Source organism: Papio anubis, chromosome 16, assembly GCF_008728515.1.
Source record: "Papio anubis isolate 15944 chromosome 16, Panubis1.0, whole genome shotgun sequence".
Lineage (NCBI taxonomy): Eukaryota > Metazoa > Chordata > Mammalia > Primates > Cercopithecidae > Papio > Papio anubis.
In genome coordinates, this window is record NC_044991.1 from 78,614,102 (window position 1) to 78,636,655 (window position 22,554).

At 48.9% G+C, this 22,554-nt stretch overlaps 1 protein-coding gene across 4 annotated transcripts in view; it reads right to left on the reverse strand.

The window, feature by feature from the left end:
* Positions 1-22,554, reverse strand: part of NFATC2 (nuclear factor of activated T cells 2) — a 157,186-nt gene that overhangs the window by 39,340 nt on the left and 95,292 nt on the right. For all 4 annotated transcript variants that reach the window (XM_017944688.3, XM_017944690.3, XM_003904606.5 and 1 more), the window contains exons 7-9: positions 9,430-9,485; positions 8,900-9,026; positions 5,863-6,552 (exon numbers count right to left, since the gene is read on the reverse strand). In XM_017944688.3, coding sequence (XP_017800177.1) covers positions 5,863-6,552; positions 8,900-9,026; positions 9,430-9,485 — 873 coding nt within the window. The remainder of the gene's footprint in view (positions 1-5,862; positions 6,553-8,899; positions 9,027-9,429; positions 9,486-22,554) is intronic.

Here is a 22,554-nt window from a genome sequence, read left to right on the forward strand (position 1 = left end):
CGCCTGTAATCCCAGCACTTTGGGAGGCCAAGGCGGGTGGATCACCTGAGGTCAGGAGTTCGAGACCAGCCTGGCCAATATGGCGAAACCCTGTCTCTACTAAAAATATAAAAATTAGCCGGGCGTGGTGGTGGGCGCCTGTAGTCCCAGCTACTTGGGAGGCTGAGGCAGAAGAACCGCTTGAACCCAGGAGGCGGAGGCTGCAGTGAGCCGAGATCATGCCACTGCATTCCAGCCTGGCCAACAGAACGAGACTCTGTCTCAAAAAAAAAAAAAAAAAAAAAAAAAAAAATCCTAAACAAATAAAACAGCAGGTCACATTTATGGAAGATCCCTTTTATGACATGCACTAACTCATCATCCTCAGCACAGCCTTCGAAGGAAGGAACTGTGATCGTCTCATTCTATAGTTGGGGACACAAAGGCACAAGGCAGCGAGTAACTTGCCCGAAGTCAGAGTCAGTGATGGAGCTGACACCCAAGACACAAAAGAGTCATGAAATCTGACTTTTGTTTGTACAAAGAGGCAACACGAATCTCTGGAGTTAGAAGGCAGGATGGTGGTCACTTTTGTAGAAGGGAAAGGGGTATCTGGGGGCTTCTGGGGTACAGACAAGACTGTCATCATCCAGGTGGCAATTCCGTGGGTGGCCCACTTGTGAAATATACAGAATGCACTACTGATTTCTGAATGTGCATGTAACTAAGTACTTTACATGCAGAACAGGGCAGAAGTAGATTTAAGAATGAACACACTGATTTGTACCCTTCCTGCACACATCAATGTATTCTTACACGCGCGCATGAGCTGCTGTCCTCACAAGCCACTGCAGGGGCTGCAGCCATCACCGAGACCACATCCTTTCTTTTCTGGACGTTTCCAGAATGGGGTAAAACATCTCTTTTCAGTCCCCAGGCCACACCCCTGCCCCCACGTTCTCTCATCTGTGGCTGAGTCTCTGGGCGGCTGTAGTAAGCGCTCTACTTCAAAACCTGTGGTGGGTTTGGTGGTGAGATGGCCCGATGACCTCTGCACCCCCAGTTCAGCGGTGGAGTTGGCACGGCTCCTAGAATGCACCACCAGAGCACTGGTAAAAGTCACCTCTGAGTCCACTTTCCCCAGTGCCTCTCCCACTCGCTTGCGGCCTGAGTGTTAAAAAGTGCAGCCGCCCCTCATTTTATGCAAGGGCAGTGCTGAGAACTACCTGTGCACTGATCACATTTTGGCAACTCCAGTTGCATTTTAAGTAACCGCACTCATGGCAGGGCATGCGGGGCACACCCCTGTGAAATGCACCGCCTTCCATCACGCTCCTGTCACGGGATTCATTTTCAAATTCACTCATCTCCCTTTTTTCAACCCTTGCCTCCCTATAGTCCATTTTGCAAAGGCAGCCAGAGTGATCTTTTCAAACAGTAAATCAAACTACACTGCACTGTGGCTGAAAGCCTGCGGGAGCAAGCCCACATCTCAGAGTTCACGACCTCCGCCACCTGCGTTCCCTCTCCCTGAAACACTCTTCCCTCAGACCTCCCCAGGTCTGTGTCCATCCCCAAAGGCCCTCTTCAGAGCTGCCTTTCTGTCCACTCATCTGCAGGGGCCAACCTTGCCCCCAAACCAGGCAGCCACCCTCTCGCTCCTAACCTCGTGGAATTTCCCCTGTGGCTTTCATCGCTGTCTGAATTTCGCTTGCTTACTTACTGCCCTCCACGCTAATGTCTATCTCCCTTACCAAAAAGTCACCGGGACAGCAAAGATTTCATTTCATGTGTGCACTAGTGGATCCCCAAGTCCCAGAACAGTGCCCAGCACAGAGTAGACAGCCAGAAAATACTTGTAGGTGAGAGGGAAGGAGGGTCAAGGACAGAGAAGTCCAGGGTCAAGGACAGAGAAGTCAAGGGTCAAGGACAGAGAGGGAGGGAGACAGGGAAGAAGGGAGGGTTAAGGACAGGGAGGGTTGGGAAGGAGAGAGGAGTAGGGGAGAAAGGTAGGGAAGAATTAGGTCCCAGGAGCAGCTACTGCTAAGAGCTGCTGGTGTTCCCCAGGTACAACTTGGGGCCTTAAAACAAGGGACTAGTCACGGAAGGGGAACGACAACAGAGAGAATGCAAGTGACAGTGTACAAACCATGTGTTTTTGAAGAACTGTAAGAAAGTGCCTGAACTGGGGTGGGTAGAGAAGCACGGGGCTCGGGGGAGTGGATGCCTTGGGCCCTGGAATATTACTTATTTTGCTTTTCCAAAGTGACTTCTTGAAAACGTCTCAAGTACTCGGAGTGGAGAAAGCAGAAGGAGTGCCTTGGCGTTCCAAGAACTAACGGGGCCAAGCCATCCGGCGTCTGTGTGCAGGAATGCAGGCGGGAAGGGCTGAGATAAAGCACAGATGCCCCACGAGGCAGCGGGGTGGGATGCCCAGATGCGACGCTGGGATCACTGGTCAAGGTGCAGGAAACGATAACTCAGAGCCAGGGCTTCCCTGGACCCTAGGGCAGGGGCGGGATCAGCTTCAAAGATGGCTTGTTTGCACTTGTATGGGGGAGGGAGGACCTGTGTGTCCACTGGTGACTGCTTCCTTTTCCAGCCACAGAACTTTCCTTCGACCCTCAAAACGCAAGGAAAGCCCACTTTGGCAAATCCCAAGGGAAATAAATGACAAATCAGAAATGCCCATGCACGGGCAGCACAGCACGCTGGGGTTTAGCACGGGCTCCGTGCAGCCAAATATGTGCCGTGTGCGACAGACTCCCTTGGAATCATAAATGAAAGGGACAGAAAAGGATCTAAAGATCGAGGAAGTTGCCCCACCAGACACCCGAGGAATGACCCAGGGGATTTTCCAGTTTACTTGTCAGAAATAACACAACACAGCAAACCAAGACGTCCAAATCTCATATCCACAGAGCCGATGGCGGCACATCTGGAATGTTCCACAGATGCACAGGCTAGACAGACTCTTGAGGAGAATCTGAAATTCCAGCAGTTGAGAGACAAAACTGCACCCACGTCTTCTCGGGGGCTACGGTGGAGATGCAGTCTGGGGCTTGCCACTGGGCACGAGCCACCAGGGGACCTGCCCATTGGAGGGTCCTGGGTTGGGCAGAGCCTTGGAGACAAGGCTGGTGGAGCACTGAACATAACTAGTGGCACTTGCTGCCTTTTGGAGGCCACATGGGTGGAAACCATTCCATTGCCCTATCATGCTCTGGCCTCAGGAATGTGCAGCTCCCAAATTGAGAAGCTGGACTGTGGCACAGGGGACAGGGCAGTGCTGCGCTTCAGAGCTCTTGAGTTTCCTTTATGTTATTTCTGCCAAGTATTAGGAAAGGAGCTTCCAGGTCAGCTGTGTAGCACAACTCCCAGGCCTCCATTCTCACAGAACGCAGTACAGTCCGGTGTGGACAGCATCACCTGGAGTGTGCGATGCGCTCTCCTTTGTGCTGCACCCCCTAGTTTGAGAGATTTATAATGTCCGCTAGCATGGTAAAGGCTCTCAGAAGTCCTGCAACAAGTAATTAAACCAAAACCAAAACAAAAATAAATTTGGTTTAACCTAGTTTTTTCATCTTTTAAAGCCATGGAACCCTCCTTCAGAAAACAGCTCCTAACAGCCCATGGGCTGGGGTCATACAGCATGTACCTAAACTTCACCTCATTCAGTTCTCTGAGATATCCTTAGAGCCGACTCAGGTTTGGACCTGGCGAGACTCCCCCTCACCACGACTTTGAACCTGCCTGTGTTCAGAAAGGGCCTCAGGAGGCCCAAAAGGGTCTCCATGCTCAGCTGCTTTCTCTATAACACAATCTTCTGTGGAAACAACAAGGACATCTATGGATCTGGGGCTGCCACAGCCAGTCATGACCACCTCTGGCCACCTGGACACGGGCACCCTAATATCCAAGGCACTCACCATTTGCCTTTAACAAGAGATGGATGGGGTAGGAGAGGCCAGTGTGTTCTCGCTCTGGAGACCAGACCAGCCCTAGGTGCAGAGTCAGCTGGGGAAAATGATCCGGCCCTGCACAGACACTCATTTATTTATAAAGCACCTCTTCTCCAATACAATTGATCCCCCAAGGCCTCACGTGGAGAGGGGTCTGGTTACCACCATGCTTCATTGATCCATCACGTTCTGCCTTAGTTAATTCTCTACATGATTGCCCCCTTGAAAATAAGCACCAAAACTTTATCTTCACCACTGTGAATGTACATTGTTCACGGATGGATTGTATGCAGGTGTCCCTTTCAAAACACAGCACCACGATCCTAACTCAACCTGTGCTTGATTATTCAGAATCAGACGGATCAATTATTAACAGAGCAATACCTAGAGGTCAGCCTTGTAAGGCATGGGGGGCAGGATGACCCCACAAGAAGTGGCCCCAGAGGTCTTTGCTTGGTGAGTTCAGGGGACGTCTTTGATTGATTGTCTCCCTAGAGATTGAGTATGCAGAATACTAGAAGTCACAGAGCCCCCAGATAACCTGGCTTGTCAAGACGTTTCGTGGAGTAAAGGTCAACAGCCTCTGACTATGCAGCAGAGGATATTTCTGGCACCACAGAGTCTGAAATTTAGTACCCGGTCTTGATGGTAATTATTGTGGCTGTTTTGAAGCTTTTACTTTACTTCCTACCCCTTGGCTGGGCTCCTGAGAGTTAATTTTCTGAAATAATTGAGGTTTCAGGGTATATCAGATGCTACTGCCTATAAAATACAAGACTGGAACTGGGAATGACAGCCAGTAATTGAGGTTTTTCCTTCTTCTATTAAGAAAAAACTCCAGTCGCTTAACTGTACACTTTAAAATAAGGTAAAGAGTGTCATGGGATTTGCAACTCAATGGATAAATGCTTGAGGGGATGGATAGCCCATTCTCTATATGTGCTTATTTCACTTTGCATGCCTGTCTCCAAACATCTCATGTATCCCATAAATATATATACCTGCTATATATCCACAAAAAATTTTTAAAAGAAAAGTAAAGATAAAGAAAGTCCAACAGCCTGTTTTTCTGTCTGGATCCCCCAAGGCAAGGCTGCTCTGCTCCCCCCACCCTCTCCGACCTCCCAATGCACCTTGTGGCTCCCAGGTGAGTCTCAGCAATGTGGTTCGTCCTTCCTCCCTGAGATCCTGGACCAACACCTCATCACAGCTGCTCCACAAGACTACCCTCTGGCCAGACCCCTTGCCCACAAACGGGCACCTACAGACTCACACAAAGCCTTCTCTGCATCTTTTCCTTGGCCCAAACCACCCATCAGCTGGGCTCACCACAGCGGAAGCCCACTGCTTCCTTCCCATCAATGCGCATCTCTGTTTCACCAGCACAGGGTACAGAAGTGCCCGCAGTCTGCCTGCAAGCTGTTCTGATAAAGCCACTTTTCAATGAGCTTTCTTCTTCCTTTTCCTCCCTCTCCCTCCCTCAAAATATACAAAAGAGGGCTATAAAGTGGGATTTTTTTTTCTGTACAGGAATGAAAGGAGGTTAGCTTTCCTTCCTTTCTATTTTCTTGGCCTCAGTCTAAATTTGGCAATTGGAAAGAGTGTGGAAGCAGTTAAATGGACCCAGTTCATGACCCAGGGGATGCCGGGTTGCCCTCATTTGCTTTTTCCATGGGGGTGATTCTGGATGGGGGCATCTAAAATTGTTACTACTTCCCCTCTGCAACTACTGCTGGGAGGTAATTCTTGCACAGAGCTGGGGGTGGCTTTCAGAGTCATATTATTCAACCTCCTTAAATTAAGATGGGGACACTGAGGCCCAAAGAGGTTAAGGAATCTGTAGGCCATGCAGTGAACTTCCTGGGCAGAGATGCTTCAGGGCACCATCCTTACAGGCAGTGACAAAACTCAAGCGTCTTACCATCATCCAAGTAGGTCTGGTCCAAGTTCTGCTCCTGTTTAATGGTCACCCCCGCAGGTAACACTTCCTTTTGGTCACTGACCGGGGGTCCGTTTTTGGCGGCTCTTTGGCTCGTGGCATTCTGCTGCTGAATGACTGTGGGGTAGGAACCCGGGCTCAGCCTCTGACCTTGACTGACCGGGGGCGGGCCAGGCCTGGTGGTGCCTGGTGCGAAATTCTCGCAGTACATGATGTGCTGGAACTCCTGGTGGCTTCCGCAGCGCAGCTGCTGATTGGTGGGTGAGTAGTGGATCACAGGCGAGGCCTGCTGATTGGTCGGAGAGGGGTGGAGCAGGGCGGAGCTCTGGCCCTGGGAGCCGGCGTGCACCAGCACAGAGCGGTGAGCGTCCGCAAGGGACAGTGGGGCGGCCATGAGGGCCGGCTGCTGGTAGCCCAGCAGGCTGGGGCTCAGGCTCTTGCTCCGCTGGTAGAGTACGGCCGCTGGGTTCTGTTGCTGGTAGCGGGCGTCAGGGGATGAGAGCCCCGTGCGGAACTGCTGGCAGGGAGCCATGGTGGCCACGAGGCAGGAGGGGGACTCGGCCACCATCGGGTGCTGGGGGTAGTAAGGCTGGCTCCCCAGGCCTCCATGGGTGGGGCTGCAGATCAGAGTGGGGTCATATTCATCCGTGGGCTCCGTCTTGATGGCTGGGACTGGGAGGAGAAAAGAGCACATAGGGGCACCCATGGCAGTGGGCCACGGATGTGCACGGAGGATTCGTGGACGGTGCTTGGGAACATGGCTTTGGGAGTCCATACGGGTGGGACAAACAGTTGGTCCCCGTTCCTTATCAGCCTTGGACAAAAGGTTCCCCGTGCAATTGTCTTAGGTAGGAAACTTTACCCTGGCAATGAACATCCTGAATTATAGATTTCTCCAATATTGGAAAAGTGGCTGGTAGGTCTGACTCAGCCCTGGGATTTTACAGCCTCTTTCTCCAGGTGACAGCTCGGAGGAGAACGCTTGATTTCAGATGATGCCTCCCCCTCTTTCTACCCCAGCAGCTCCTGTCTCCGCTTGCTTTCCTTTCTACTGCTTATCCCCGTCTGACATGTCATAGATGCTTTACCTGCTGATTTATTACCTAAATACGCCCCTCCTCCAAATGTCAGCTCCTCAGAGAGGACTTTGGTCTGGTTTTTGATCCTCATGGCCCAAAACAGCACCTGGTACTTAATAGGCACTCAGATATTTTCCAGACAAAGGAATGAGCAAATAGTGACTGTTCCCTCCCTCCGTTCTGTAGCGCTTTGGGGGAATGAGCACTACTGGCTCAAGCCTCAGTTTCCCCATCTGTTACCTGGCAGGAACAATCATACCTACCCCCACGGGATCATTGGGAGGATTAAATAAGATGTGTGTGCAAAGCACTGAGCCCAGTGGCTGGCATACAGTAAGTGCTCAATGCTTGCTGTCACTGCTATTCTCTTACTAGGATCATCCATCATGACTACCACTTGTGTTGTCGCTGTGGCCATTCCTTTCTCCCTGCCCAGCACCGATCACTGAAATCACTCTTTCCCCAGCATCCATACTAAAGCATTACCAATCCCAGGAGTTGAGGAATCAGTTTTCTTTTTACTGGAGTAAATGAATCAGTAACAGGACTGTGACCAAGTCTGCGTGTGCCTGCGTGTGTGTGTGTGTGTGTGTGTGTGTGTGTGTGGTGGGGGACCTCCAAGTATTGGGGATTGGAGGAGATAAGGAGACTAGGCAAGGCTGTCTCTAACCACAGAAATTGTCCCTTGAGGTGCTATTCAAAGGCCGTCACCTCACTCCCTGGCCCAGCTGGGAGACTGAGATCTCACTCCAGCCATGCTCAGCCAGACAAGAGCCAAGGCCGGGCCACAAATGAGAGAAGAGAGCACAGGAAACATAAATGAGAGCCTGTCTGCTCAAAGGGATTCCTGAGCTGCAGTCTGGAGCCCTCCCAGCGATCTCCCACAGTTTTGGGTCCTGGTGACCTGAACCCTGCCCCTGATAGAGCGTCATGTCAGTCCCAGGACAGCAGTGTCCTCACACGGGTCAACACAAAACTGTGGGCACAAGTCAAGCTCACCAAGGCAAGGCTGCCAGGGCACCCCTCAGTTTAATGCTTCCAGCAGCCCAGAGGCTCCCTGAGAAACTGCCATAGGATGGAAATTATACCCTGGGTGATTGTCTCCAATTATAGGTTTCCAATCTTGGAAGGTAGCTAGCAGGCCTTTCTCAGCCTGGGAAGCTACAGCCTATTTCCCAAGGGAGAGCTCAGAGAAGCATTTTTAAAATGTAAAATTATGCTTCCCCTGGCTGCTCCTGTCCACCTTTTCTGCCGCCACAATCATAATCCAGCATACCAATAATATCAACATCATCTATGACCTAATCCCCTCTGTTAGAATGGCAGTTCCACATGGACAGGGATTCTTACCCTGTCGTGTTCACAGCTGTGTCCACAAGCCAAGAACAGTGCCTGGCACTCAAATAGTTTCTGGACAAATGAATGAATGAAAAAATGGTACTCATCACCTTTCTTGGGGTTGTACTTTGTGGAAATAAGACCTCCTGACCCTGTTATCTACCAGTCACTCCATTAGGCCTTGGGGTGATGACCCACATGGGGGGGGGGGTCACATAAAGATTCTGCAGGTTTTAGGGCATAGCCCCTCTATCATGATCAAATCGAAGCCAGGGACAGGAGTCAGCCACTTAGCACCCTTCTGTTAAACATGCATACACACACCCTTCTTCTATTCCCCCTTCCCCCAAAGAAAAGTACTAAGGCAGTAAGAGCTAATATCACTGACATCAGCTTACTTTGCACTGTGCTAAGGATTTATGTGCATTTAATTTCCAGAACCCTTATAAGGAAGATGCTGTCTCACAGATGATGCAACTGAGGCTCAGAGAGGTTGAGTCATCTGGCCAAAGTTACCCGACTAGGAGCAGACTTCAGGAGTCCTGAGCCCCATGCCTTTACCGCCTCTCAATACCAAAGGGGTCGTCAAAGACACTCCTTACCTGGGTGGTAGGTAAAGTGCTGAGGCTGACTTCGTTTTCTCTTCCCATTGATGACGTAGAAGTTCACTTTTACAGGTGTGCGGATGTGCTTATTCCGATATTCAGGGATCTCAACAAAAAGCATGTTCTGGAAGGAAGGAGTTGTCATGAACTTAACTGCAATCATGCCTCAGTTCCTACCCAGACCCTGAGTGCATCCCGGCAGCCCACTGTCTAATGGGTGTTTTGATGTGCCTTTCATAGGTTTCCAGTGGAAATTCAATTTCCGGGGAATTTAACTTCTCAGCAGCAGCAAAGAAAAATACTCCATCAAAATATAATAAGGTGTCACAGTTATAAATCAGAGAGCATGGTGCTCAATAAATGTTGAATTCACTCATTAATATGCACATATTGAGTACCTGTTAGGTCCAAAGCTCTGGGGAACACTGATGAAGGAAGGAGGGAAAGAAGGAAAGAGCATGAAGGAGGGAAACGTGAGGGGGACTGAGACACTCAGCTGCCTGACAGTCAGTGCGTCACGTGCTTACGGGCTGGCTCTTGTCCTTATCCACCGTGGCTTCCATCTCCCAGATTTGCTGCCCATCTAGAAAAATTCAAAAATGACAGACTTTGAAGGAACTATTAGAAACCAAAGATTTAAGACAAAAACTCACCAACTTCTGTTTATCTTAGCTTACGTATTATGTCATTTCAGTGAGGTGTGTATGTGTCAATATGTGCATGTATGTGTATATATGTATTTATACATATGAATATTTCCTTTTTCCAAAAGGAAGACATGGTGTCAATAGAAAACAAGGCAACATAGTCCTAAGTAAATTAAGGCAGGAACAGAAAACTCAACACCACATGTTCTCATTTATAAGTGAGAGCTCAGCATAGGGTATACACGGACATGAAGATGGGAACAGCAGATATTGAGGACTAATGGAGGTGGGAGACAGGGACCAGGGCAGGGACCAGCGATCTACCAGTTGGGTACTGTGTTCACTGCCTGAGTGACAGCTCATTCATACCCAAACCTCAGTGTCATGTAATATACCCATGTAACAAACCACATGTACTTCCCAAATCTAAAATAAAAGTTGAAGTTATATTTTTAAAAATTAAAACATAAAATAATGTTGATAGCCAAAAAGAAACAGGGCAACAACAGAAAACAAGAAAAAAAATAGAAACTGTCCAGAATCCTATTATCATTTTTTTCTCCATATCTGAATGTCCATATTTCTTTCTTTTTAAAAAAAAAAAAAAAAAAAAAAAAAAAAAAAGCATTATTAAGGGCTGGGCATGGTGGCTTATGCCTGTAATCCAAGCACTTTGGGAGGTCAAGGCAGATGGATCCCTTGAGACTAGGAGTTTGAGATCAGCCTGGCCAGCATGGTGAAACCCCATCTCTACTAAAAATAAAAATACAAAAATTTGCCAGGTGTGGTGGCATATGCCTGTAATCCCAGCTACTTGGGAGGCTGAGGCAGGAGAATTGCCTGAACCCAGGAGGCGGACATTGCAGCAAACCAAGATTGCACCACTGCACTCCAGCCTGGGCAACAGAGTGAGAACTCGTCTCAAAACAAGTAAATAACTAAATAATTTTTAAAAGCATTGTTATATGTTATACTTTATTATATGCCGAAGCTGTTAAAGAAGCACAATGACAGGTCCCTGACTGTCCCAGACGTGCCTTCTTGGTGGTCTGAGAACACAGGCTTAAAGATGCGGCCCCAAGTCATGAGAGAAGCCAGTGACTTCAGTGGTGTCCTGGCTCACAAGTCACTGAAGAGCAGAAAGACAGGGGCTCACCCTCCACCTTTCCTCAGCAGACAGCCTGGATCTCATGTCAGTCCTAACAACTGATGAAGAGGTTTTGCTCAGTAAACTCTCCTGTCCAGAAGCAGAACACTACTTCCCCAGTTTGGGTCCAAGAAGTTGGGCCAAAAAAAAAAAACACCTCTGCATTTGTAAATAATTGATTTCTCTTGCTGACCACCTATACTGGTCATTGGGTAGTTTTTAGCTGAAACAAATCATTTCAACAAGTATTTCCAGGATGTTTTGTGGAACACTGGTTCTGAAGGATATTAAATAGTTTTATGAGAAGTGGGAAAAATTCGACATGCTAATAAGCATTTGGAAACTGCTGAGTCAAAGTCGAATGGCTTTCTTCACTGCAGGACTTCTCAGAGGCTTTAACATGTTGCTGTGCAGAGTTGAACCCCTCCCTACTTTTAAGCACAACTATTCGTATCTTCTGTGATTGCTGAGGTTTGAACCCATATAGTCTTGGCTCTTAAGATTCACCCAATGAAATCTGGGTTTCAAGCATTACTTAAACATACTCCCAGCCCCTCCCCCATGAAAAATTAACATAAAGTCTTGTGATTGCTCTCTAGATGATCTTAACAAGGAACAAGGAATGAACACACTAGAGCCCTTTGTAACAATTAAGTCTGTAAGTCCTGACCTTACAGCGCAATCCCTGAAATGACTCAGCAAAACATGGGCTATGTTAAAAGGGAAGAGAACAGGTGGTTCATGTACTGACTCTCACTCTAGTGTTCCTTGGTCCCTAGACCAAGTCATATTCATCACCATCTCCCCAACACTCGCAAATGCCTAATCAACATCTCATGAGTGAACAGACAGAAGTGTCAGTGGCTCCAACGGCTGCTGGTGAGGCCAAGAAAAAGCCAGAGGCTAACATCAGACATGCCCCCTGTTTTCTCAGACAACTGAGCAGGCATGTCTGATGCTCGAAAGGAAGCAAGGGAAGATCGCCGGATGGACATCGAGGAATTGGAAGCAAAGTCATCAAGACCTGAGTCCTTTCAGTGTGCAAAGTCCTGTATAGAACTGGTCAGGACAATCCTCATTTCTTTGTCAAAGACAGGTCAAAGACCACCCAACAGAGACACATGTCCCCTTTTCAGGTAGAGGTCACCACCAGGAGCGTGACTGTACAGACCAGACTAGGGTCTTCATCAAAAAGTGTGTTTTCATCCACAACTGCAAAGTGAGCTTGAAGCCTGAAGATTGAGTAAGAAATGAACAGAGGAAATGGTAACATGTTGATGTTTGGTTTGTCACCCACTCCCATAGCCTCTCCTTGCCTGAACTGAATTATTGAATTTTGCCACCAACAGTATCATTTCTTTTTCCACTTATATGAGCTTGCTTTGAAAAAAAAAAAAAAAAAGGATCATTTTCAGAAGTTCATAATGGGGAGGAAAGGGAGAAAATAGTACCTGGAAATGTGGTCAGTAAGTATTAAGTAGGACCCACGAAGCTTCCATTCCCAGCTCTCTTCCTAGGCTCACACCAATAGCGGCAGATGAAACAGAAAATACAAAATGGCGGTGCAACGAAAAGGGCGTCACCAAGAGGAGAGTTCTCGTGGACTGTCCTCTCCGGGTCAAGGGACGCAACAAGAAGAAGACCTTTTCCTACCTCTGGTGAGTGTACATGGCAGACAAAACTGCACCCACTGACAGCCACAGAATTCCAGCACACAGGTTCCTGAGAGTACCCTTAGAAACTAGCCAGCCCCACACCAGCAGATGAGGAAACTGAGGCCCAGAGAAGCAAGGGGGCTGTGCAAAGACCCACAGTAGTTATTAAATCACAGCCTTTAAGCAACAACTGACATAATCTAATAATGAAGGAGATGGCTTCAAAGACAGGTCAAGGTTGTTACACGAGAGAAGCTCACCAGATCACTGCGAGGCTAGAAGGTTACTGGGAGGCTGGAGAAAGATTTCATGGGGGTGGGATCTTTGTAGGGTCACTTACCACAAAGATTCATGCAGATGCAGATCTCAAGCCCTTCCCTGCTTTGCTGTGCCCTCAGGATACTGTGGAAGCTTCACTGTGGCCCCCAAGGCCCTGCACAACCCGGCTCCTACCCTCATTCCAGCCTCTCCAGGCATTGTTCTTACCCAACTCTTCTGAGCGCTCACTACATGCCTGGCATCACTCTAAGCACCTCATATACACGGGCTTGTCTCATCTGTACAGCACCCGTAGGAGGCAGGTCTCCTCACCCCATTTTATAGGGGAAGACATCAGGCACAGAGAGGCAAGAGCACAGGCCAAAGTCACACAGCCAGACCCTGTGGGGAAGCCAGATTGGAACCCAGGCAGCCTGGCTTCAGAGTCAGTGCTCCTCGTGCAGTTTCAGATCCCTGTGCCTTGCAGCTCCTCCGCCTAGTTCCCCTCCTCTGAGCTCCAGCCACAGCAACCAGCCCTTCCTCGGGACGCCCCACAGTGAGGCGGTGAGCCGCCACATCCCACAGCCTCCCAGAGCCCGGTAAGTGTGGCTCAGGGAAAGATGTCCATGGCGGGCAGGGGGGAAGTCCTGCCCTCTCCAGTGTTCTCTGCCAGGCCTTCCACAACACGCTGACTGGAACCCTGAGCCTTCGTGGGCATGTCCTGCAGCCACAACCAATTTCTGTCACCCCAGCGCTCTGCCATTTTACTCCTGTGTACCCCAAATTTCGGAGCAGACACACTCAGCTTCAAATCCCTGACTACCCCCAATGATTTGTGAGACCTTAGACATAACACGATCTCTCTCCCTGCCTCTTATCCAACGTATGGAGATAATTATAGTACCCATAACTTATGGGGTCATTCTGAAGATTAAATATGGTAACAGGCCCAAGCAGGGTATTATATAAATGTTTGGGGCCGGGTGCAGTGGCTCACACCTGTGATCCCAGCACTGAGGCGCGTGGATCACCTGAGGTCAAGAGTTCGAGACTAGCCTGGCCAACATGGTAAAACCCTGTCTCTACTAAAAATACAAAAAAGTAGTCGGCGTGGTGGCGTGCGCCTGTAATCCCAGCTACTCGGGGAGCTGAGGCAGGAGAATCTCTTGAACTCGGAGATGGAGGTTGCAGTGAGCTGAGATCGTGCCATTGCACTCCAGCCTGGGCAACAAGAGAGAAACTCCGTCTCAAAAAAAAAAAAAAAAAAAAAAAGTTCAACAGACATGGGTTACGGTTATTACAGCTAGTGGCAAGAGAGTATTTCAACACTGTCTTCTTTATCATTTGTTGCATATATTCCACAATGTGTTAATACTGAGAAAAACACAAGCATTTTAAAATCAGAAAATAATAAACATTTTCCAACTGCATTTTCTGCTTGCAGTACTTCTGCCTACGGGTTTGGACTGGAGGGAATTTATGAAGCGACGGTCTGTTATGTGAGACTGCAGCACGGTGCCTGATTTTCCTTTGCTTTCCAAAGTGGGTCTTTTCACCATTAACTTTAAAAACACACACACAGAGAAAAAGACCTCACAGGAATAAGAAATCAAAACTTAAACCATGAGCCAAGGGCCTATCTTCTTTCTTTTGCACCCTTTTGGTATCAGAAGCTCCAAGGGCAGCCCAGGAATCTGGCCTGACCTGTACTCCCTCATGGAGGGGCTGCACTCAGTTCTGGACAAACAAGTCCCCAACAGGAAGTGAAAACCCACATCCATCGTCCTTCTCGATTTTATGCAGCATGTGGAAGACACACTCCAGGAGGCTGGCCTCTAAGGGAAGCGCGTGGTTTGCGAGGTACCTCGGGGTCATTTTCCCGGGCTCCTCTTTCCCGCTCCACCCTGCATCCACGGGTGCACAAGTCCTGGGGTTTCGCCTGGAGAACCCACTAATCCCAACCTCTGAATTGCACTCCCATGGGGCAGTGGAATTCAGAACAAATGCTGATGGGGCCAGGTGTGGAGGCTCAGGCCTGTAATCCCAGCACTTTGGGAGGCCAAGGCGAGTGGATCACTTGAGATCAGGAGTTCAAGACCAGCCTGGCCAACATGGCGAAACCCCATCTCTACTACAAATACGAAAATTAGCCAGGCGTGGTGGTGGGCACTTGTAATCCCAGCTACTCGGGAGGCTGAGGCAGGAGAATCACTTGAACCCAGGAGGCAGAGGTTGCAGTGAGTGGAGACAGCACCACAGCACTCCAGCCTGGGCAACAGAGCCAGACTCTATCTCAAAAATAAAAAATAAACGCTGATGGAGTTTTCTCAGCCTGATGTCACTCTGTCCAGGTTCAAGTTCTGTCCTCATAGTTTACTCGCTGTGTGGCCTTTGAGTGGCAGCTCTTTGTGCCTCAGTTTCCTCATAAGCAAAAATGATAAAGTTTGGCCAGGTTCAGTGGCTCATGCCTGTAATCCCAGCACTTTGGGAGGAGGCGGGTGGACCATCTGAGGTCAGGAGTTTGAGACCTGCCCGACCAACATGGTGAAACCCCATCTCTACTAAAAATACAAAAAATTAGCTGGGCATGGTGGCGGGTGCCTGTAATCCCAGCTACTTGGGAGGCTGAGGCAGGAGAATTGCTTGAACCCGGGAGGCGGAGGTTGCGGTGAGCCAAGATCACGCAATTGCACTCCAGCCTGGACAACAAGAGCAAAACTCCATCTCAAAAAAAAAAAAAAAAAAAAAAAATTAAGGTTAATCTTATTGACCTCAAGGAGATGTGACGAGAATTTAAAAAGACAGTGTATGTGAAATGCTTAATAAAATTCCCAGCCCATAGTTAATGCTGCTATCATTCCTATGATTTTAGAACCTGGAGTCTTGCATGTTCTGATTCCAGTAAAAAAGAATTGAAGGGTCATCCTGACTCAAGTACTTTGGTGGGTACTGAAGTTTTTTGCTTCATTTCATTGTATTAAATTCCTCATTGCAAATAAATAAAATGGCCATAGAAAGTATTTATTGGTAGGAGACTGGTTGAATTAATTATGGGCCATCTGTAATTAGTATGGAAAATCAGTAGAAGAGCACTGGGCATCACTTAGAGTAAGGTAGATCTGTGTTTTCTAACCTGGAAATATGATCCTGTTCTATTAAAAAGCAGATTTTGCTGGGCATGGTGGCTCACGCCTGTAATCCCAGCACTTTGGGAGGCTGAGGTGGGCAGATCATTTGAGGTCAGGAGTTTGAGACCAGCTTGGTCAACATGGTGAAATCCTGTCTCTACTAAAAATACAAAAATTAGCTGGGTGTGGTGGCGCGTTCCTGTAATCCCAGCTACCCAGGAGGCTGAGGCAGGAGAATCACTTGAATCCGGGAGCTGGATGTTGCAGTAAGCCGAGATCACGCCATTGCACTCTAGCCTGGGCGACAAAGTGAGACTCTGCCTCAAAAAAAATAATAAAATAAAATAAAAAGCAGATTTTTAAAAAATGCTGCAGATCAGTATGTACAGCATGATGGCCCATAATTAATTCAACCATTGTCTTACCAATAAATACTTTCTATGGCCATTTTATTTATTTGCAATGAAGAATTTAATGCAATGAAATGAAGCAAAAACCTTCAGTACCCACCAAAGTACTTGGGTCAGGATGGCCCTTCGATTCTTTTCTACTTTGTGAGTCTATTCATAAGTCTACTTAAACTTTGAAAGCCTGTGCCCCAAGCTACTCATATGGTTGTACCTCCGGGGCTGGGCCTGAATGGTGAGGTGAGACCTTCATGCCTTTCTTCACTGATTCAAGAAACATGCAGCATCATGGTGACTTTAATTTGCTTACGTTTTTATTATTTTAAAACAAAGATATTTTTCCCCTTAAGGAAAAGGCACATTGCAACTGCCTGTTGACCTTCCTGTCTCTTGGGAGCTCTCCGGGGCCAAAGCCTGAGAGGGAGGCTGGGCATGGACCATCAGCTCTGACTGAGCTCTAGCACAGCTCTACCTCAGGCCATGAGATGGGCCACGCATGCCTTCCAGCCCTCCAGGGAGCCCCAGACAGGGAGGCAGGGCGGGACATTCCACCCAGGCTCAAGAGAGACATGGACTCAGGGTTGCTTATGTCTACTGAGGTGGGGACCCAGCCTCTCTACCCAGCTTTCCTCCTCTGACTCCGTTAGACACACTGACCTTCTCTTTCCCTCCAACAGCCATACCTGCCTATCTCCAGGCCTTGGAACTTGCTGTTTCCATCTCTCAAGATGCTTTTCTTCAGATCTCCTGTGACCATCCCCTTCCCATCCTTCAGGTCCAGCTCACGGAGACCTCCCCTCATCCCAAACCATCCCCCTATAACTTTCTCTTCCAGCCTGACATCATTTTAGCTACCTATTGGTTTGCTATCTCCACCCAGCCCCAGGCTGTGAGTTCCCCCAGAGCAGAGCTATAGCTATCTCATTCTCTGCTTTATCCTCAGCTCTACAGCATCTGGCACATAATAGCTGCTCAATTAATACTGGCTGAATAAACAAACAAATTGATCTCAGGATCCTCCAGTGTGCACCCCACAGCCAGAGTCCAGGAAACATCTGACCACTGACCTCTCCAGCCACAGGACCCTGCAAGGAGGAATCACCAAGCCCTTATTATGGGGTCCTTTGTGGGAATCAGCTGATGAGGAAGGAGCTGGGAATATGGGTGCAGACAAGGAATCAAACACAATCAGAGCAACTAGGCCCAGACATCGTTCCAAGTGCCATTGACCAGGAGTTCTGTATAATCCACCTCCCAACCCACACCTTGGGTCTGGGACTCTGGGCAGACCTGCCCCCTTGGAACAGGACTGAGAAGACCAAGTGTGCTTCTACCACTCTGGGCTGAGATGAAATAAAGGACTTTGGTCTCTTGCGCAGATGTTCAGGCAAAATTCTCCCATCCAAAATTAACAAGGACTGGCAGCCGGTGTGAAAACGGCCCTTCCAAGTCTTAGTCAGAGGTGAAGAGAAAGGAGCTAACCACTTTGTGCAAAGGGGTTAGGTCTAGAGAAGACTGAGCACAACTCTGCAAGTTAAAAAAAAAAAAAAAAAAATGGGGTGGGAGGATGGCTAAAGTAACATCATAGCCTTTTTTGTTGTGTTTGTTGGGTTTTGAAACAGGGTCTCGCTCCATTGCCCAGGCAGGAGTCCATGGCACTATCTCAGCTCACTGCAACCTCTACCTCCCAGGTTCAAGAGATTCTCCTGCCTCAGCCTCCCAAGTAGCTGGGATTACAGGCACATGCCACCACGCCCAGCTAATTTTTGTATTTCAAGTAGAGATGGAGTTTCACCATGTTGGCCAGGCTGGTCTCGAACTCCTGACCTCAGGTGATTCGCCCACCTCAGCCTCCCAAAGTGCTGGGATTACAGGCATGAGCCACCACGCCCAGCTGACATTATAGCCTTTGCTTTAACTTCACTGTAGAGTCAACTCCAGAAGAAAACCCCTACTAGATGCAAGAAGAATGGGCATCGCTCACCAGCCCGTTTGCTGATGTATGGCCCCTATACTTTGGTTGGTCTCCTGGTTTCTCTTTGCTGGCAATTCTTTAACCCTGCGATGGAACAAAGCAGCCAGGAAGCAGTAGGGTTGGCCGTGGGTTGGGGCTGGAGTCTTAGCAGTCAGCCTGGAGGAGCTGTGGGCTCGTGTCAGCACTCCAGGAGAAATGAGCAAGCTTTTGGGAGGAGGAAGGCAAATCCGTCCTCACCCGGGCTGTGAGCATGCCATTGGGCTCAAGGCAAATGGGGAGGAAATCAAAGTGTCAGTTCATGTTAGGAAACCGTGCGTGATGCTTCCCAGTCCTGGCCCTGCTTTTAAAAATTAGCCAAATAAAAATGGTTGAAGTCATTTCAGTCTGCTCTTTATGACTGCTAACTAGCAGAAAAACGTGTCCTCCCTGGAAGCATGGGCTTAATGAGCCCAGCAGACGGGGGTGGGGTGGGGGAGGTTCAGGAATGGCCCCCCTAGCTCAGCATTTCAGCCGCCCAACACGGTAACACTGCCCAAATGGATTTACTGAGATCTGGAAAGGAAGTCCCTTGATTCCCAAGTCTGCCCCACTACTTCCTTGGTGGGCTTGGCCCCCAACCATCCCCCACCGGGACAACCGGACCAGCTGCTCACTCACCTCCCAGCTTCTCTGAGTGCTGCCCCCCACCAAGTCCACTGTTCACACAGATGGCCAGAGCACTCTTAAACATCAACCGGACCATGCCACGCCCCTGCTCAAAAACCTCCAACAACTACCTGTGGCTTTGGGAATGCAATCCAAACTCCTTGCCATGTCTGCAGGGCCCAGCCGGGTCTGTCCCCCGCAGCACCTCTCCAGGCTCAGCTCTCACTCTCATGATGCACCGGCCACCTGGGCCTGCTTCCCATCCCTCAAATGCCCTAAGCTCATCTCCACGCTGGGGCCTTGGCACTGGGCGGTTCCTTTTGCCTGGGACACTCTCCCAGCAGTCCTTGCGGCTCTCTCTTTCCCACCTTCAGGGGTCTGCTCAAAGCCATCTCCTCCAGGAAGACCTCCCTGACCCCTCTCTATCCAGGGTTACCAGATTTAACCAATAAAAATACAGGATGTTCAGTTAAACTTGGATTTCAGAAAACAACGAACACCTTTTTACGTCCCAAACTCCTTACCATTGTATAGAACATACTTTTACTAAAGAAGCTCACTGTTTGGGATTCAAATTTAACTGCACATCCTATATTTCCCCCCTAACTCCACACCCTTTTCTCTCTTGGGCCTGTGACCTGGCTTCCCTGGCTTCATAGCATTTTCCCCATCTGAAAGTGTCCTGCGTATAAACAAGTTTCAGACTGTCCACCCCCAAGGGCAGAGACCTCACCTGCCACGCATCACCTGTGCCTGGCATGGCACTGCACATAGTAGGTGCTCAATAAACACCTGGGAAATGAACACGGAAGCACCGGGGGCTGAGTGAGTCGAGCGAGGCTGAAAGGGCACGCTTGGATGCTCAGTCAAGGTTAATCTTACGTAAAGGCCGGATTTCAGCTCCTCCCCTGTCCCACCCTAGACGTGACTCTTCTCGGCCCTAAGCTGTCATCTATAGATGATCCCCACACGTTTCAGACAGCCAGCTACTCTGGGAACCAGGAAGTTGGGGTTTCAGGCCCAGCCCTCCACTGACGAACTCTGTCATCTCAAAGAAGTCTGAAGACCACACTGTGTGACTCAGCTTCCCCATCTGTAAAATGGGGAAGGCGAGGAAGCAGACCATTAGTTACACTCCCTCCAGCTGCCACGCTATGACTCCAGGAGTCTGATGGCTCCAGGGTAAGGACAAGAGAGAAATTCGCCTCTCCAGGAAGGACTCTTCTCCCAGACAAGAAACCAGCATGGCCTTGCCCTCTGAACCCTGTGTGAAGTCAACCGGGCTCCCAGAGTGCAGGTAGAAGGGCAGCTGATGTTTTCTGAGCACCTACTATGTGCCCGACACTTTCAGTTCCTTGATCTCCTTCTATTGCTAAAACACCACCAACCCCATCTTAGAGATGGGAAAACTGAGTCCCAAGGTACATAGTGTGAGGCCAATCCAGGCTTCAGGTCAAGTCTGCCGGGTGATGCAAAATCCAGCCTTTGAAGTGGGAATTACACAAAGGTCTTTGGCACCAGGAACAATTTCTGATGGTGGAAGTGCTTAGACACAACGAGTTTTCTCACTAAAAACTCATTTCTCTGTGGCCTCTTTCAAATAGATGCAAACAGAATGAACTGCAGGATTCTTGGACTTAAAAGCCTGTTCTTCAATACAGGGGACCAAGTTTAGGCAAATATTTAGCTCCCTGAAAACGAGACCATTTTCTCTATCTCCAGGGCAGCTTCAGAGTTGCAATCTGGATTGCATCTTTGGAGAACAGCTTCGTGCCCCAGCAAAGCTGTGGGTAAGAGATGGGTCCAGCCCAGGGGGCCACTGACACCAGGGACATGAGTCACTGAGGGCAAAGGTCCGGAGAGCCTTAGTCATGCCCCAGCCCTGCCTGAAGTCTGACATTTCTCAGAGGGAAGCCCCATGTAGAGAGACTCCCATACCAGGTCTATTGTTTGAGAAAACACCACGCCGGGTACAACCGAACCCAGGGAGAGAAACAGGTGGGAAGAGCAGGTGTCTGCTCTAAGATGGTTCCGATTGTTCCAGGGCACTAATTCATGGAAAAAATACTTAATTTAGCAAAAAAAAAAAATTATTTTAAGCACATGCATTTATATTTATTAAACAAAGCTCAAAATACAACCTTTGGGGACCTCCAAGTAATAAAGTGACTCATGTCAGGATATGATGACTCAGTGGGAAAGAGGGAATTCCACACCCACGCCTCCTTTCTAAAAAATCAATTTGTCCTCTGGACAGGTGATGGGAGCCTCTGCCATCAGACCGTTCCAAGAAAATCGTCCAGCAAAACAAAACAAAAAATTCTCTTCAAACAATTTAAGTCTCAAAGCTGAGTAATCTGATGCAGGCCAGTTTCCAACCTACGCCCCCGCGGGACACAGAGAGCCAGGGAGCTAGTTGGCCGAGCCTGGGGGCCTGAATTAAGAAGGATTTACCAGCCGAAAAATTCCAAAACTCTGTGTCATGTGAAGGAACCTTCCAAAACATTGGATCCCACCCAGGCTCAGCGAGTCGCTCAAAGTCATGGCAACCCCGTTCCTGCTGCCACATCACTTTTATTTTTGTGTCCTTAGATTTTTTCCTGTTTTGCAATGTTTTGCTGGGACCCCCGACTCCGCCTGAGGCCGTGTGGCCAAGGGCCAGGGTTCCCACTGAAGTCAGGAACAGCCTGGACTTCCCAGCGTGAACTTTGCCTGAGGGGTTACACATTTTTTAAATTTCAGAGAACATCCAAATGGCTTTTCAGCAATTACTGAGAATGATAAATAGGAAAGACCCTAATTGTTCTGTTTGGTTTCTCTTTGTCCTCTCCGACATGACTAGAAAAAATTACTCTGGAGTTGATGACAAATGCTGCCTTGGGATTCTACCTCTGTCACCAGTTGTGGGCTGACCTGGGGTGCATGACTTGACATCTGTGAGCCTCAGTTACCTCATCTGTAAAATGGGAATGATGCTGCCCGTTTCTCAGGGCTGGAGTGACAACTGAAAGAGATGTATTCATTCAACGACACAAATGAGCGCCTACTGTGTGCCGGGGACCACTCTGGATGCTGAGGATACAGCAGCAAACACTGAGTCTCTGCTGTCAAGGAACTAAGAGTCCAGCATGAGAGACCAGGTGATAAATGGACAGACAGGCAAGGTGATTTCAACAGTGCTAAGTGCCACCAAGAAAACAGAGCCGGGCAGTGGCACAAAAGGTGACAAGGTGTTGGGGAAGTGGGACAACTTTAGAATGACGGTCAAGGAGGACCCCGTGGAGGAAGTGACCTTTGAGCCGAGACTGGGAGGAATAGGAGGCGGCAGGCTTGAAAAGAAGGGGTAGAGGAGGCTGCGCACGGTGGCTCACGCCTGTAATCCCAACACTTTGGGAGGCCAAGGCGGGCAGATCACAAGGTCAGGAGATCGAGACCATCCTGGCTAACACGGTGAAACCCCGTCTCTACTAAACAAAATACAAAAAATTAGCCAGGCATGGTGGCGGGCGCCTGTAGTCCCAGCTACTTGGGAGGCTGAGGCAGGAGAATGGCGTGAACCCGGGAGATGGAGCTTGCAGTAAGTCGAGATCGCGCACTGGTGCCACTCCACTCCAGCCTGGGCAACAGAGCAAGACTCCATCTCAAAAAAAAAAAAAAAAAAAAAAAAAGGAAAAAAGAAAGAAAAAAGAAAAGAAATGGTGGAGGAACATTCTAAGAGCACCCTGAGAAAGCCAAGGTCCTGAGACAGAAATGGGCTTGGGGTGTTTGAGGACAGAGTGAAGCCAGGTGT